This window comes from Cebus imitator, unplaced genomic scaffold, assembly GCF_001604975.1.
Source record: "Cebus imitator isolate Cc_AM_T3 unplaced genomic scaffold, Cebus_imitator-1.0 Scaffold387, whole genome shotgun sequence".
Lineage (NCBI taxonomy): Eukaryota > Metazoa > Chordata > Mammalia > Primates > Cebidae > Cebus > Cebus imitator.
In genome coordinates this window covers 1495400-1511723 of record NW_016107702.1, presented here as the reverse complement: position 1 = coordinate 1511723, position 16324 = coordinate 1495400, and the positions used below count along the sequence as shown (strand labels likewise).

General features: G+C 50.4%; 1 protein-coding gene across 2 annotated transcripts in view; it reads right to left on the bottom strand.

The window, feature by feature from the left end:
• Positions 1 to 303: 303 nt before the first annotated feature.
• Positions 304 to 16324, bottom strand: part of PDIA5 (protein disulfide isomerase family A member 5) — a 92137-nt gene continuing 76116 nt past the window's right edge. For both annotated transcript variants that reach the window (XM_017508201.1, XM_017508202.2), the window contains 6 exons: positions 15778 to 15848; positions 15112 to 15272; positions 11783 to 11913; positions 7455 to 7525; positions 955 to 1089; positions 304 to 529 (listed from right to left, as the gene is read on the bottom strand). In XM_017508201.1, the coding sequence (XP_017363690.1) occupies positions 449 to 529; positions 955 to 1089; positions 7455 to 7525; positions 11783 to 11913; positions 15112 to 15272; positions 15778 to 15848 (650 nt within the window). In that variant the 3' untranslated portion in view covers positions 304 to 448. The remainder of the gene's footprint in view (positions 530 to 954; positions 1090 to 7454; positions 7526 to 11782; positions 11914 to 15111; positions 15273 to 15777; positions 15849 to 16324) is intronic.

Below are 16324 nucleotides of genomic sequence, written 5' to 3'. Positions count from 1 at the left end.
CAGGCTGGTCTTGAACACCTGGCTTCAAGTAATACTCCCACCAAAGCCTCCCAAAGTCATTAATCGTCTTGATGTATTTCCTCTCATTAGCTTGCCATTTTCCAGCAGGATATTCTGTAGTCCAATTTCCCTGTTCTGCTCTCAAACGACTGACAGGGGGCTGGCATCCTCAGGAGTCACCTCCATGCAGATGGGGCACTGGAGCACAGCTCTGTACCTCCCAGCAGAGGTTGTAGAATGAGGAGGATGTGAATATCCACCTTTGTCAGTACAGGCTCCATGAAAATAAACCACACCACCAAATAAATGGTTTAATTTTATTTCAAAATTGTACAAAATGGCCATAAGTGGCTATAAAAAACTTTGTCTTCAGAACATGTGGAAATTCAGAAACAACAAAACAGGTATCATTCACAGTGTAATGGAAAAGCTTTTTCTGAGGCAGGAGTTATAACTCTTCCTTCTTTTTCCCTAGTCTTTCATGGTCTCCCTCCCGGAGGGCTCGAATATAATTGGTAAATCCCAATTCCTGTGGGGAAGGGGGAGAAAGAGAGAGAGAGTAACTTTAATCCCTGAGCCGGCTGTGCACTCTCCCTCTACTCCCCACCCCCCACCTTTCCAGGGGCTCACTCCTGCAACAGGGAAGAGGTAGGCAGACTTCTGCAAGATGGAGAGGGTCTGCTTGGCTTCCACTAGCCCTGACAAGTAATAAAACCCCTTGGCATCTGGAGTCCAGCCTGGCTTTGGGGACAGGATATCTGTGACTCTCCTCCCTTGAACTCTCCTCCAACTATGTCAAGCCTCAGCCAGGCCTAGGGCCTGTGGCCTCCTGGTGCAGTGTTTCAGCTGACTTCTACGGTTTCTGGGATGCCGCTCAGTGCTGCCCCTCCTCGGTGGAAGTTTCCCTGCCCATCAGCAGAGCAACCCCGGGGCAGACGCCTCTCCCAGACTTACTGTGCGGTCACTATCATACTTTTCTGTGAACTTCCCATAGTGGTAGTAGTGGAAAGTGGGGTAGCCTTTGACGGCCTCCTGCTGGCACAGGTCTTGGTTCTTGTCTTTGACACAGTCGACAGCAGCACAGGCAATCTAGGGGGTAAGATAAGGAGAGTCGACACAGGGCATCCCCAGGCTGAGGCCTGGACCCCACAACAGAGATTGCACATCTAGCCGATGTCACAGGCCCACTCCAATTTTTCTCCATAGTGGCAGGAAGGAATTGAACCAAGGCACCCCCAGCTCAGAGCTCCTTTGAGACTGATGGTGCTTGTTTTCAATTTCCAAGGCAGATGGGTAACGTTAGGGGATTCGGCCTAGAGTGCCTTTAGACTGTCCTTGAAAATCAAGTATATGATGATCATAAAGGAAATGACGACTTGAAAGCAACTGTAAACACCACAGGTTCCGTGGTGCTTTCTGTAAAGCACTGTAGGATTCAATCATTTATCAACTAATGTTTCCGGAACGTTTGCTTGGAGTGGACAGTGTAGTGTCAAGGTTAAGAGCAAGAGCTTCCAAGTCAAGTTTCCCAAGTGCATTCTTGGTTTGCCTGGACATGACCCAGTCTCTTGGTGTCTCAATTTTTTCAGCTGTAAAATGGGGACAATAACAATATCTAGACTATCAGGATATTGTGAAGCTGAATAAGAGAATTCATGTGAGGCTAATCAGCACAGGACCTAGCACAGGATTTGTGGTCAGGAAATGTCAGCTGCTATAAGTCACTTCTTCTGACCCCATATACAAGCTCTGTCCCCACTAGGGGCTCAGAGTCTGGGCAGGGGTTGGATAAAGAGACATCTCCAACATGGCGTGATGTGAGGGATGAGGGAGGTGGTCCAGGTGCCAAGAGAACCCAGGTGAGCGGGCCAAAGGTGCTCCGTATGATTCGCCATCTGAGCCAAGACTGGAATAGGAGGAGATCAGGGAAGCACATCTGGAAATTGGAGGAGTCCTGCATGACTAAAGTCTTCAGAATGTTTGGCCAGAAAGTGGTTCCCACATTGGCCACTGGTCTCTTCTTGCCCATCTAGCAAATTCCACTGCTGCGTAACTTTTCCTCAGCATGCGTTGCTCTTTCAAAAGAAGAGAGTATAAAGCAGAAATGGGGAACTTGTTTCCTGTTGAGGATTATACACCACAGAAGCTGGAGAATGGGTCCTCAATGGCCATACCCAATACAGAGGTGTTAGGGAAGGGAGGGCAGATTCCCATGAGAGGGAGTCCTCCCGCCAGGCAACACGCACTGAAACCCTGTTGTGTGCCAAGCCTGCTCTAGATGCTGGGGTACAACGTCGACCTTGACAAAGTCCAGTTATCAAGCATCTGCTGTATAATGAATGAGGTCATTTTAGATAGAGCTCAATGAATGCTTGGAATAAATTAAAAGAGGGTGATTCAATAAGACAATTTAAAATTGTTGAATAGCCATGATTCACACAGTTCTTTGGTTGATGGTTATTCACATTCAGACAGAGGCCCCTTTCCAGGTAGGACAGCCCTGCAGGCCCCCATGGCCACATTTACTCATCATGTCCCTCGTGCCCAGGTAAGCTGCAGGACGGATAGCTGGAGAGAACAATGAGGTGCGGCCTCCCCCTCCACCAGGCGCCACTCTTAATCCCCCTCCCCCTCAGGCTTCCCTTCTCTTCAGCTACGTAACATTCTATATGGTGAGACTTTTAAAACGGAGTTTACAAACTCGCTGCCTGCAATCTGTATCTGGCTCTCAGTCCTGTTCTATTTGGCCCACACAGAATTTAACAAAAAATAAATAAATAAACCTGAATTAACTGCCAACATAGAAATGGAACCAGAAGATTTAATATAACAATTTGGCTTTCCAACTTCTCTTTAAAAGTCAGAAGACTTGATGGCACTTACCCTGCATTCCCACAGGCAACAACTGGCTGGGTGGAGAGGTAGCTGTCCTTTAGGCAGGCTAAATGTACCTTCCCCAGCGTCCCCTGGAGCCCAATTCACCCAGGCCACCAGACTGGCCCCTGCGTACTTCTGAGAACCCCAGCCCACCACTTAAGCACTTTATTATTTAAAAACATGAGGCAGATGCTCCCCTGGCCAAATTGTGGGATTCCATTTCTTGGGGCAGGTGCTATGGGACTGGGCCCAACGGACATGGGCATCCATACACTCTCCTTCCTTGCAGCCAGCGACTGAGGACCTATGTCCAGCCCAGGCCAGGGGCTGCTGCTCCACTGTGAAAGTCCTGGACGAACATGGCTCTGGGCTGCTGCTCTCCCTGCAATTGCTTTAAATTATGAATTTAATTTGTATACATGCCCCGGAGCTATTGGAAACATAGTGTATGGTTTTATAAATCTACTAAATTAGAAATGTGTACTTGTTCTGAATCACCTAAACTAGCTGCCAGCCGCACACACGGAATACAACTTCTAGCTGCAAAGGCGAATCCATGTGCAGTTTCCACAGAAGAGGAGACAAATGCGTGCCTCTCCTAAGGCAGCAGCTTGGACTCTTTGGAAAGAAGACAGTGAAGAAAGCTCTTCTCAGCAATCGAAATTTCACCTGTCTAAATGCCCGTCCCCTTATACCCAACTCAAGATTTTCACTGATCACTTGCAACACAGAACATCTGTGATTTCTCAATTTGTTCTATGGTGGTCGGCACGAATTCCTGAGGCACATGCTTCTGCTGTCCTGCCACATCCTCTCGGACCAGCCCTTGCCACAGCACCTGCTGCTCTCAGCCTCAGAGCATCCTCCCAGCCTCAAGGAGCTGAACATAAGGCCAATGACAGATGGGGGTCTAGAACAAGTACGCTGGCTTCCTTGGCCAAAGTGGAACAGCTCTGTGTCACATTTCCTGGTAAAGTCTCCCTTGTGACTGAGCCTTGGTAACCCATGCAGTCATCTGCCTATAAAACACCTGCTTTGGTTCCTCCCTTTTCATGTCTCACTTCCAGGATCCCCTCTGCAACTTCCTGAGATCGCTTCCCAAAGAAATTCCCTGCACATGAGCCCAGGGGCAGGATCTACTTCTAGGAGAACTCAATCTCTGGCAATGCCTGTTTGTGAGTCTCACTCTGCCTCTCTCCAGCTGACAGACTCTGGGCTAGTCATACGATCTCTCTAAGATTCAATCACCTCTTCAGTAAAATGAGCACGTAACAATATCTAGATGAACAAGCTATTGTGAGGACAATATGACATAAGCAATGCTTTCAGCAGAACTCTCAGTAAATATCAAATATGTTATATTGTTCCTTCATCCAGTCAACATTTATACAGGTCTAAGGTGTCATGACTGTGGGGAGTTCAAGGACAAATGAGGTCTCTGTCCTCAGGAAGTTTTTGCTCGGAATAGGCAGTAGCCAGCCTCATAAACAGGAGGACCTACATGTCATAGCCAGATTCCAGTAGTGATGTGAGCCCATCACAGAGAAGGGGCCCCTACTGCCTCAGGGCCTCCCTCGAGGGGTGACCTTCACACTTAGCCCCACCCCCAGACTGTGGACACCTTGATGTGCAGTGAAAGGTGAGCCCCCCACCTGCTTGCCAGGCCACCAAGGTCCTGTCTGCCTTGCCCCTTCAATAACACCATCTGTTCCGACACTAACACTTTGCAGTCCTTTTCCCACCAGCATGCCAACCAATAAAGTCCCCAAGTAAGCTCTCGGGAGGGGGTGGAAGCTCCCCAGCTAAAATATGAGCTGCCACATACAGCTTTATTGATTCAGTAAAATAAATCTCTGCAGGAGCTAATATTGACTCGGGCTATGAAAATGGAAGTGAACAACCAACTGCATATTGATTGGGAAAGGAACAGGGACTGGCTTCTGGGTGGAAAAAACCCCCACAATTCCAGCTAAGAAGTGGCAGCGTGGGGGCTTAGGAGACCCAGTTCTGGCTGTCAGTGACCTGCTGGGCATTCCTAGGCAAAGGACGCAGCTCCTCGCTGGGCCTGGGTCCCTCACCAGTAAAGGGAGAGGGGACAGGCCAACAGTCCCCACACACCAGCATGTGGCCAGCACAAGAGCCAGCTCTTAAAAACCGCACATTTCCGGCACCATGCTCCAGAGACTGCAATCTGATAGTTGTAGAATGGGACCCAATAGTCACTGTGCCATGCCTGGAGCACAGTGGGCACCAGTAAGTTCAGTCCCCCAGGCCAGATGGCTGGCTTCCCTGATGTCATGAATGCAACCTCCAGGAATCCCAGGCAGGCCAGCTGCGCCAGACAGAGAGGTTACAAAGTGCATTCCTAAAAGCACGTAAGGGATCCCTGGCTTGGAATAAAGGAAGCTGAAAGGAGAAACAAAGGGAATAAGAGAGGGATTGAACCCAGGAAAAGGCCACACCACCACTGGTCCAAGACAATCAAGCAAAGGTGTGTCAGTGTCTAAGGGGAGGGGGCACCAAGGAAATAGGGCCCCTGTGTAGCAGTGGAGGGGGAACCGGAAGAGGAGAGGTGGAGTCTCAGCTGCCTGCTGGAGGCCTGGCAAGCCTGGCGTCACCTGCACTGATGCAGGTCAGGCCACAGGACAGCCTCAGCAGCGGTCTAGTGGGCAGAGAGGCACCATGTCAATAGGGCCGCCCCTCCAGGGTTTCCCCAGCCTTCCGGGTGCCTCAACTGGACCACGTTCCCTGACACCACACTTTCCAGTCTGGCTGGGAGGGCAATGCCTCAGGGCCCTCACAGATCTCCTAGGCCTGTGGAGACCTGAGTGGCTGGTGGGACAGGGAGATGGCACACCTCAGCCTTTCCCCTGCTGCCCAGCGCACCGCTGGGTGATGCAGCTGGCCTGCCTGGGATTCCTGTAGGTTGCATTCATTACATCAGGGAAGCCAGCCATTTGGCCTGGGGGACTGAACTTACTGGTGCCCACTCTGTGCTCCAGGCATGGCACAGTGACTACTGGGTCCCATTCTGGGTGGGGCGTGATGGACATCGATGTGGAGTAACAGCTATTCCAGTCCCATGGACTGGCAACCCAGGCCATGTTGGATATCCTGGGACCACCCCCCCCCACAGTGGGAGCAACCTCCCTGTACTGTGCACAAGTGGGTGTGGACAATGAGGGACATGGACATGGGAAAGAAGCCCCTGCTGCCACAACCACCTCAGTCCAGGGAAAGGGGCAGGCAGAGGAGAAAACTCTTCTGGTCTTTGTACTCCCTTCTTGTGGGGGTGAGGGGTGCCTCAAAGCCAGGGCTTATCGGTAACAGTGGGACTCCCTGACTCCAGGGAGAGTCCTGGGCTCTGGGTCTAAGTGGGAGTCAGGTCCCCAGTTCGTCCCCACTCTACCTACATGGGTCTGTCCCCAGCCTGGCTTCCTTTGACTTTATGTCCATGTAAGGTTCCCCATCTCTGCCACTCTCTCTGGGACCGTTAAGGTGACCCTAGCACCTGTATCTCTGCTCCCACAAGGCTGGATGGTACCTTCAGGCCTGACCTCCTGTTGGCCTTGATCAAAACTACAAGCCCTGCCCACGCAGCCCTGGAATGGTCATCTGTCTGTGCTCATGAGTGCTGCTCCACTGACACCAGCTGCCCTTCCTGGCCTCCGCTGAACTCCGTCTGGGCCTGCTTGGCCTGTTTATCATGTAGGACTCTCTGCTCAGCTTATGCCTGGCCTTGGTTCCTTCCAGACTACAATGGCCCCACCTGGAATTCCACCCAGGAAATTAAGGCACCCCCGCACATGACTCTGGGTCTGGGTATGTGTGAAAATGCGGGTCCCACAAGACTGCCAGCTTCTAGGGCCTGTTAGGCCAGAGGTTCCCATGACTGAGTTTTAGGGTTGGGAGGAGTCTTTGCAGCCCTCTGCACCAGCACTCTGCCTGTCATGGAATTCGAGAAGGAAACTGGAAGCCTGGCAGTCAACTGCACTTCCTCGAATTCAGGGGTATTTCCCTGCCCCACAAGCCCTCTCCCTACAGCAGCCCCCGCTGCACCAGCTGCCTGAGGGATGCGCCTGGCGGCCCTGCACTCTAATCCAATCTGCAGCTCCAGCTTGTTAATTTTATGCTTCACCACTCGGCAGCTGCAGGAGCCTTTCACTTAGGCAGGGCGAGGCTCCACTGACATAGCCTTGCTCTCCTCCACCGTGGAATCCTCCAGTTGACTTTTGTTGGATTTTTAAACGTAGTTTTAATTATATAAGTAATGCATGACGACAATCCTACAGTAAAAAGTTTCAAGCACTAAAAAAGTAAACAGACGACCCTTTTAACCATCCCTCTCCTCCAAGTAAGTACTGGAACTGTTCAGCATATCCCTTTTAGTCGGTTTTGCAGCATAAATCCAGCCTGCCCTATCTTCCTTATAAAGAGAATGTCCTGGTTCCCTAGGAATTCCCTGCTTATAGGTCTTAGCTGACCTGCCCCTGTTTAGGGAAGGGACCTGAATGACAAGGCGGCAGGTGTAGGAATCAGCTGGAGGCAGATCAAGAGATAAAGAGGGCTATCCTTACCTTTCGGTCATCTTTAAAGACATCAGCAGCAGCAGTGAAGTGCGGAATGACTTTCTTACAGTGTGGACACCCTGTGTGAGAGGGGAACAGAGCACACGGAACAGTGATGATGTGCAGGGAGGCTGCAGGGCCAGGGGCCCTTCCCGAAAGCTCCAGAGAGGCCTCTCCAGGAGCCCCACCCCAGCCAGCCACAGTCAGGGTCCTTTTGTCAGCCTTACCACTCTAACCAGCTCCCTGCCATGTCTGATCTCTTGGTAGGGGGGATTGGTAGGAGTCCCTGTCACAAGCCTCATGTGCTCCTGCCCGGGCTGGGGGGTGATGGTCACTGTAGTCTAGTTCTGCTCCTTCCATAGAGGATGAGGAAGAGCCTGATCTTGGGTGCAGAGGGAGCTCTGGGCTTAAAGAGGAAGACACGGGATTCTCAGAGCCTGCCACAATCTTCTCTTGCTCTGGGGACAATGGCAAATCTCTCCATTTCCTGACTGAGAGGAAGTGGCATTGGGAAACGTAGGGTGGGGGGATTTAGGGGCACCTACTCTACAGCCACTGCTCATGCTTTGCTGCTAACTTCCACGTTCCTAGCAACCCCCACCCAGCCCAGACTGTGAGCAGCCAACCAAGGCCCTGGTCACCAACTCTCCATCTACCATTTGCTCTACAATAACCAGAACCTCAAAGCCAGGAACAGGAGGGCCACAGTTGGGGTAAGAGGGAGAGAAGCTACCGGAAGCCACCAGACAGTCCTCAGGTCCCCTGATGCTCTCTGTCCCAGGGAGAAGGCTTGTCAGAGTGGCCTAAGGCCTTTGAATTATACTGGGACCCCTATCTCCACCATCTGTCTCTTGTTCTGGGCATCACCCTGAGCCCCCAGCTCTGACCTCAGTGTCTCAGGAGCAGGGTAGGGAACTCTGTGGAGGCCACTTTCTCCTCCTGTCCTGGTGAGCCCAGGAAGCTGCAGGCTGCTCCAGCCCTTCCCTCAGCACTAACAGGTCAGAACCCAAACTCCCCTCCTGTCTCAGCCCTTTCCCAGTCACTGGTGGACAGAACTGCCTAGCGGGCAGACGGGCTCTGAGGGAAGGGTTTCCCTGGGCATGGGGAGGCTCCAGCCCACACTGTTATGTCAGCCGGCCTCCCTGGGCCTTAGGAAGGCAGAGATGCCACGGTGGGAATAGAAACAACCCTGCTCATCTACTTTCTCCTTTTTAAAATAAGATAATAATGACTGGCATTTCAAAGGGTTTTGTGAAACCAAATTAAGGCTAAGCTACAAGTTTAATCTGAATTTAGTCTTTGAGCCAGTCCTGAGATGGGCAGGACCACCCACATGGTCCAGCCGGCAGAGTGGCCAGCTGGCCCAGAACATTGTGGGAGGTGATGGGGGATGGGGATGTAGAGAGATTTGCCAAATCTCATGCAGAAGGAGCAGAAGAGACCTGGGCCACTGATAGGTTATATCAGAAATAAGGCAAGCACAGCTTAGCAATGTGCCTAGCACAGCCTAGCTCACGTCAGAGACTGGATGATTTTTTAATAGCCTAAAATGGCAATTACAAGTAATACTTCTCTAATTTGACATAACAGAAAGAAAAATAGCTCAAATTCATGAAAGTGTCATACTATAAAGGGATGGTGTTATAAAATTTTCAAAACACTTAAAGAGCGCAATCTACTGGTTAACAAGGTACGTCTCAGACAGATCCTGCAGGCAGCTGCAGGCCCCTTGTGTATGGCATATGCCCGTAACAGCATTAGGCTGGCTGAAAACAACCACCCCCTTCCTCAAAATTTGGTTTCACTATTAATTTTTTCCTTTTTAACCCCTTTGTTCATTGAAAGTATAAAAGTAACTGTCAGCCTAGTGTAAATTCCTGTTACCATCAATTTAAAATATCTAGGCCTCAGATCAATGGCCTTCTGTTGCATCTAATTTTCTCATTATCCAAAAGAAAGAGCAGGGCCAATGAATAACGAGGGGGAGGGCTGTTTTAGAAAGTGCATGAAGATGCTTCTAAGAGTTGTCAGGAGGGCCAGATGTGCATGATTTTTTAAAATGTGGGCTTTAAAAAAAATTAAAAAATTAAAAAAAGGCACTGCCTCTGGGCAGCAGAAAAACCAAAAAGCCTCCCAGGGAAAGAGGAACAAAGACTGAGGACGGGCTGGACAATGGCAGCTCTAGAGACTCCACCAAGCCAGCCTGAGAAGAGCAGTCACCATGACCAGATCATTCAGCGTAAAAGGAGCAATGAAACAGCAGGAGGAAGAGCTATGCAGAAGCTGGGGAGACAGGATGTGGGGGCAGACAAGGTGGGAGAAAGTAAGGTGTGGGGCTGAGGCAGCTTTAAGGGGAGCAGGAATGTGTGGGCAGGCTGCTTTCACGTTAGACCTTTATCAGGGATTTGACATTTATGTAGTGTTTAGATCCTTCACATATAAAAAGTATATTGTATATGCTGTATTTATATATTAAAAATAAGCTTTATTATTTTTATTATTTTAAAAGTCAAAAGATATGTATTTTTTATCCTTGGAGAGTCTTCCCCCTGTAACCCACTAATGAAGATGTATGTCCCTGGGGCAAGATTTAGGGACAGAAAAATGCAGTAAGAGAGATGAAGAAACTCTAAGGACCAAGCCCTCTGCCAGAGGTTGAGTCACTCAGTGACCCTGCCCTGGAGGGAATGTGTTTAAAGTTTTGTCAGGGTAGACAGTGAGCCACTCAAGGCCTGGCAGGGACAAGTTTCCCTCCCTTATACCCTGGATCCAGGACACTGCACAGCACAGAGCTGATACCTGAGGATAGATGGAAGACAGGCAGGAAGGCAGGAAGGGAGGCAGGCAGGCAAGAAGGAAGGAAGGAAGGAAGGAAGGAAGGAAGGAAGGAAGGAAGGAAGGAAGGAAGGAAGGAAGGAAGGAAGGAAGGAGTTGTAGATCTTTGGCAGCCCAAAAGGGTAAGAGTCTATCCCAGATTCCCTGGGGATTCAAGTACCTGTCTGCCCTGCAGCCAGGGTCAGGGGTGGCAGGGGTCTTATGTCTGCTATGAAGGCCCCTCAGTCAGGAAGGAGCTTAAGAGAGGCAGGGGAAACACTATGGCTCTGGTCTAGAGATCTGGGGAAGAAAAGCAGCATCTCTGGGGGAAAGTATTTAGTCTGGACTTTGTAAAGTTCACCCCAGGGCTGGTCAAGGGCTCCCACTTCTGCAGCCAAGTTCTCACTTTCTGCTGAAAAAAATTCTTACTCTCTGGACTGGACTGTGCCTGTGACAGAGAGAGCCACCCAGGCTGCAGGAGGGGCCTGCCACCAACTTGCTCCATGGCCTTGGGCAAGGCTCAGTCTTCCACCCACCAAAGCCAGAGGGAAGAATATCAGCTCCCGAAAATCTTTAAGTTTCTGGGCACACTCTACAGACAGAAGAGGACAGCAAGAAGCTCTCTAAGGGACCAGGAGAGGACGAGTCCCACTCTGAGAAAGAAAGGCAGAAAGAGAGGGGCAGGGAGGCCACCTCAGGGAGGGGGCTAAGACTGTGGCGGCCCCTTTCAGACCCTGAGAAAGCAGACACACAGATTATGAACCCTTGAAAGCTGGGGGCAGGGAGAGCCAACAGGAGGGCCAGCTACAACTGAGTGGGTTTATGGCTAGATGGAGCTGCCTGGCTTCTCTGCAGACCACGGCTTTTATTATCCTCACTCCATTAAGCTGAGCTGTAACCTGGGGGAGAGAGAGAAGGGCAGCAGAGAGTGGGAAATTCTAAGAACCTTTCATTGTAAGTATCAATTAACAACTTCAAAATGGGAATACACAGAAACCCGAGGTCACAGATGCCAATGTCAGCAGACAAGTCACTTCCTCAGCTTAAGCTCTGATTAAAAAGAGAACCGCACAGGAGCTCAGGAGCAAATGTGGCTGTGCCTATACCACAGCTCCAGAGCCATCTGGAAGGGCAGGGAGAGGGGGTTCCAAGGTGCCGAAGATAAGTCAGTCTCTGGAGGAGGAAGAGGGGGCGGAGGCAGCTGAGGGGTGGGAAGAGTGCAGGTAGGGGACAGGGGCGTGGAGAAACCCAGGGACAAGAGGGCACCAGCACAGAGGCAGAGGGCTTTAGGACAGAAACAAGAAAGGCTGCCCCAAAGGAATGAGAGCCCAAAAGGGTTGACAAAAGAAGGCCCTGGATTTGAAGGACCCCTCAGCATGGAATAAAACTGAAGCGCCTGGTTCATAGTAGAGATGACCCCAGGATCAATCAGTGGCTGCCCTGGGGTGGGTGTGAGGGTCTTCTTGGTTTGGTGCGGCCAAACCCTCTTACTTTGCCCCTCCATGAGCAGCCGAGCTACTTACAAGGGGCGTAGAACATGACCAAGGTGTGTTTCTTCTTCTTCAGGGTCTCCCGGAAGTTGTCCCCCACCAGGTGCAACACACTTGTCTGCTGCTCTTCCCACGTGGGCTCTGGGGGCGGGGGGGCCTCAGGGCTGCAAGAAGCCAGGGGAGAGGGGAAGCAGCCATGAGGACAGATTTTTAGACGGGCAAGGAAATCCATCCACAATGTCCCAACCACTCAGGGGAACACGCATGAAGAAACTACTACATTCCTTCTAAAATTTCATTTTAAAACTGCAGTTTAATCACAAACAAATCTGTACCAGCAGCAAAGACATTCCCTGATTCCCTCTGAGGAGCCCATTAGGGAGTCATTTTGTAAATTGTGGAAGACTTGACCCCATTTTAGGGAGGGCAGCACCCCTAGTTGTGGGCCATGCTTTCCTTGACAAGGACATAGAGCCACCTCTGCCTGGACTCCCGGGCCCCTCCTTCCTGCAACCTACATGATTGTTCATTATCTTCTGCTTCTCAGTCTTTGTTCTGGTGGAAAGCATGTGTCAAGGAGTGAGGCGGGTCTGGGTTCAAATCCAGGTGATTTACCAGCTGTGCAACCTTACGTAAGTTACTAAACCCCTCTGAGCCTCTATTTTTTTTTTCTGTTAAATGAGGACAATGGGATCTTTACAAAGAGCAGAGAAGTATGTAAAGCATCTACTCAGTCAAGGAGCTGTATTTACTGAGAACCTAGATTCTCTAATAAATGTCAGTCATTTGATAAATGTTATTGCTTCTCCATCCCGGCATCCCAGAGCCATCTGCTGTTCACACTCCATCTGAAGGATCTCCTGTAAGTGCCCGGAAGAACTGCCATTTGTCCCTGGACAGGGACCTTAACTTCTCTGAAGCTAAGCTTCTTCACCAATTAAATATGAATAAAAACTCTAGCCTCAGTAGGACTTGAGGATGAAATGGGGCATGAGATAGGAGAGCATTCTGCAAAGGCTGGCTGCTGTGATCACTTATGCATTGATACTGTCAGTCACGAGAAGGCCACAGTCAGTCATAAAAATAGTTTCAACTTTTTTTTTTTTAAAGACAGGGTCTCACTTTGTTGCTGAGGCTGGAGTACAATGGAGGCCCAGCTCACTGCAGCCTCGACCTCCTGGGCTCAAGCAATCCTCCCACCTCAGACTCCCGAAGTGCTGGGACTATAGGCATGCACCACCATGCACAGGTAATTTTTTTTTTATTTTTAGTAGAGATGAGGTCTCACTATGTTGCCCAGGCTGGTCTTGAACTCCTGAACTCAAGAGATACTCCTGCCTCTAATCTCCAAAGTGCTAGGATTACAGGCATGAGACACCGTGCTCGGCCAGCTTCAACTTTTTGAGTACTTCCACATCACATCCTGTGCTGAGCACTTTTCACAAGAGTCTCATTTAATTTCCTAGACAAGTCTATGGGGAAATTACTGTCTTCATCTTACAGATGGAAACTGAGGCTTACAGGGGTCAAGGAAATGGCTCAGGGTCATGATCTGGGCCCAGGTCTCTCAGACTCTAAAGCCCATGCTCTTGACCTCAAAGCATTTTAAAAAGTACTTAAACCTGAAAGCACTTGGCCTGAGTGCTTTCCAGGCTCTCAGTGGCAGCGCTGGCACACAGAAAGGACAGAAGCCCCTCATGCTCGCTGTTTGTGTCCAGGACTCTGGAGCACTGATTAGCAATGACTAACACTCTGGATTCCCTTGGTTCTCTAATCAAAAGTCCAAGCATCACAGGGACCCGGCCAGATTCCTCACCCCGCCCCATCCCTTCCAGTGAACCAGCCCTGGCACCAGAGCAAGGCTGGAAAAGTGGGTGTGAATAAGCCCCTTGCTTCAGACACCAGAAGGCCTTGAGGGATGAGCACCTTGTCCCTTTCAGAGGCAAAACATCGTTCCCCTCTGGTCTCTGAGACAAATGCCTGGCTACTCTCCAAATCCTCCCAGTGGACGATCAGGACAAAGTGGGAGAAACTGAAGCCAGGATCTCACCCACCCACTCACCTCTTGCCAGAGGCCTTCCCTGAACTCAGTGGCAACTTTGCTCCCATTCCACGAGCTGGTGTTTCTCACAACACCATGGCTGAGGGTCCCATTCACACCTCCTGAATCAAAGAGTCTCAGAGTCTGTGCTTTAAATAAGCACCTCATCTCTGACCCATGTCCTAACAAAGTAGCTCAGACCATATAGGTTCAACTGTGTTCCCTCTAATTCATATGTTGAAGTCCTAACCCCCATTATCTCAGAATGTGACTACATCTAGAGATAAATTATCCCTTTAAAGGGATAATTCAGCTAAGATGAAGTCATTAGGGTGGGCTCTCATCCAACATGACTGGTGTCCTTATAAAAAGAGCAGATTAGGTCACAGACACATATAGAGGGGTGGTCATGGGAAGTTATAAGCAGAAGATGGCCAGGGAGAGGGGCCTCGGAAGAAACCAACCCTGCCAACATCTTGATCTCTGATTTCTAGCCTCCAAAATTGTAAGAAAATAGGCTGCACACAGTGGCTCATGCCTGTAATCCCAGCACTTGGGGAGGCCGAGGCAGGTGGATCACTTGAGCTCAGGAGTTCGAGACCAGCCTGGCCAACATGGTGAAACCCTGTCTCTACTAAAAATACAAAAAATTAGCCAGGCGTGGTGGGCAGCACCTGGCAATCCCAGCTACCCAGGAGGCTGAGGCAGGAGAATCTCTTGAACCTGGGAGGCAGAGGTTGCAGTAAGCCCAGATCACACCACTGTACTCTAGCCTGGGCGACAGAGTGAGACTGTCTCAAAACAAAACAAAACTGTAAGAAAATAAACTTTGGTTGTTAAGACACCTGGTCTGTTACTTTGTTATGGTAATATTAGCAAACTAATAGACAGGCTGAGGGGGCTCTTCAAAATCTTTATCCTCAGCTGCAAGCCACCGAAGGCCCAGCCAATCACTAGCAAACCTGAATGAAATGAGTCCAGCTCTGGCTATGAAGAGCTGTGTCTCTTTCATGTGTTCCAAGGGGATGGAATAAAATGCAGACAATGAGACCCAGGGCTAAGGAGACCGAGACAGAGTAAAGGCAACACAGGGTTTAGTGCGCCGATGAAGCGGTGTCCAGGGCTGCCAGTGACCTACTGATCAGAACACGTGATGAGCACATGAGGGGTGGCTTTAGGGTTGAGGAAGTCGGATCCGTCTTGGCTCCTGTGGGCCTGAGCCCAGGACGCTGGGCCATAACGCCTACCTCACCTCCTCAAGATGGTTTCCAGGGGCCATCAGCCAGCAGTTAGAATGTGCTATTGAGATTGCAACACTTACTTCTGCATCCACTCGAGAAACTTCTTCTTTGTCCTGAGCGCTGGCACTGCATGTTTCTCTCCATTCTTAAAATACTTCAATGTAGGAAACTCTGAGATGTGGAATCTTTCTGCCAGGGCCTTGTTGACGGTGGCGTCGACAGCTGCAAGGACACCAGAGCTCTGGGATGGGGGAAAGGCCAACCATGCATTACAGCCTCAGACACGGCGCTGGTGGGACACAGGAGCCCAGACGCTGCCCCCCAAACCCATCCTGGACCTGCCGGAATGTAACTGGGTGGCTAGCCGGGTGGGCTCCTGTATCCCAGGGAACAACTGAACATTGGCATGGCCATCATTTATCATTTATGGGCTGGGATGAGGTTTTCAAATCTGCCCCACCAGCCACGTTGAATAGATTGGCACCTGTTCCCGTTAGCCAGGGTCCCAGAGAAAAGAGGGAGCAGGCAGAGGTCACCTGATTGGCATGGGAACATGGTTCAATAGTCCCTTTGCCCCCCTCTAAGATCTCATCTGTCTAAGATGTTCTACTTGGGCACAGAGAGGTACTGCTGGCCTCCAGGGACCAGGGGAGCTGTGGCAGGGCTTGCAGGGGAAAGTCATAATGATTTCACCTGTCAGTGATTCTTTCAAAGACAACAGTGATGGGGAAGGAAAGGAAGCTTACATCTGCTTCTCCATGGAGGGCTTCTGCTGCCTTCTCAAACTCCGGCTTCATTTTCTTACAGTGGCCACACCCTGCGGGGAGAGATGAAGAGAAACCACTCTTACAGCACAGAGGCCCTGGGGATGCTCCCCTGCACCGCCTCTGTAAGGCAGCTCAGTTTCATTCCCAGACACTGGCGGTGCCTGGGAGAAAAGCAGCAGCAGCACCAGCTCAAAGAAAAGAAACCTTTTGCTTAATCCCCTGGAAATGGGTCGGGGTAGGGTGAAGGTACCTCAGACACAATAATAAAACAAGTGCATAAACAATACGGGCAACATGTATGCAGCCCTGCTGTGCCAGGTACTGACTAGTGCTTTACAGCCTCATAACAGCCCCACAAAGTAGGAACTGACATTATTTCCATTCCACAGATTGGACAATTGAGGCACTAAGAGGGCAGGTGACTGCCCAAGGCTATATACACAGCTGTGGGTCATAGAGCTGGGCTGAAAACCCAAGCAATCTGTGGGAGGCCCCAGCTGCAGGCAGCGTGTGGCACCATGCTGCG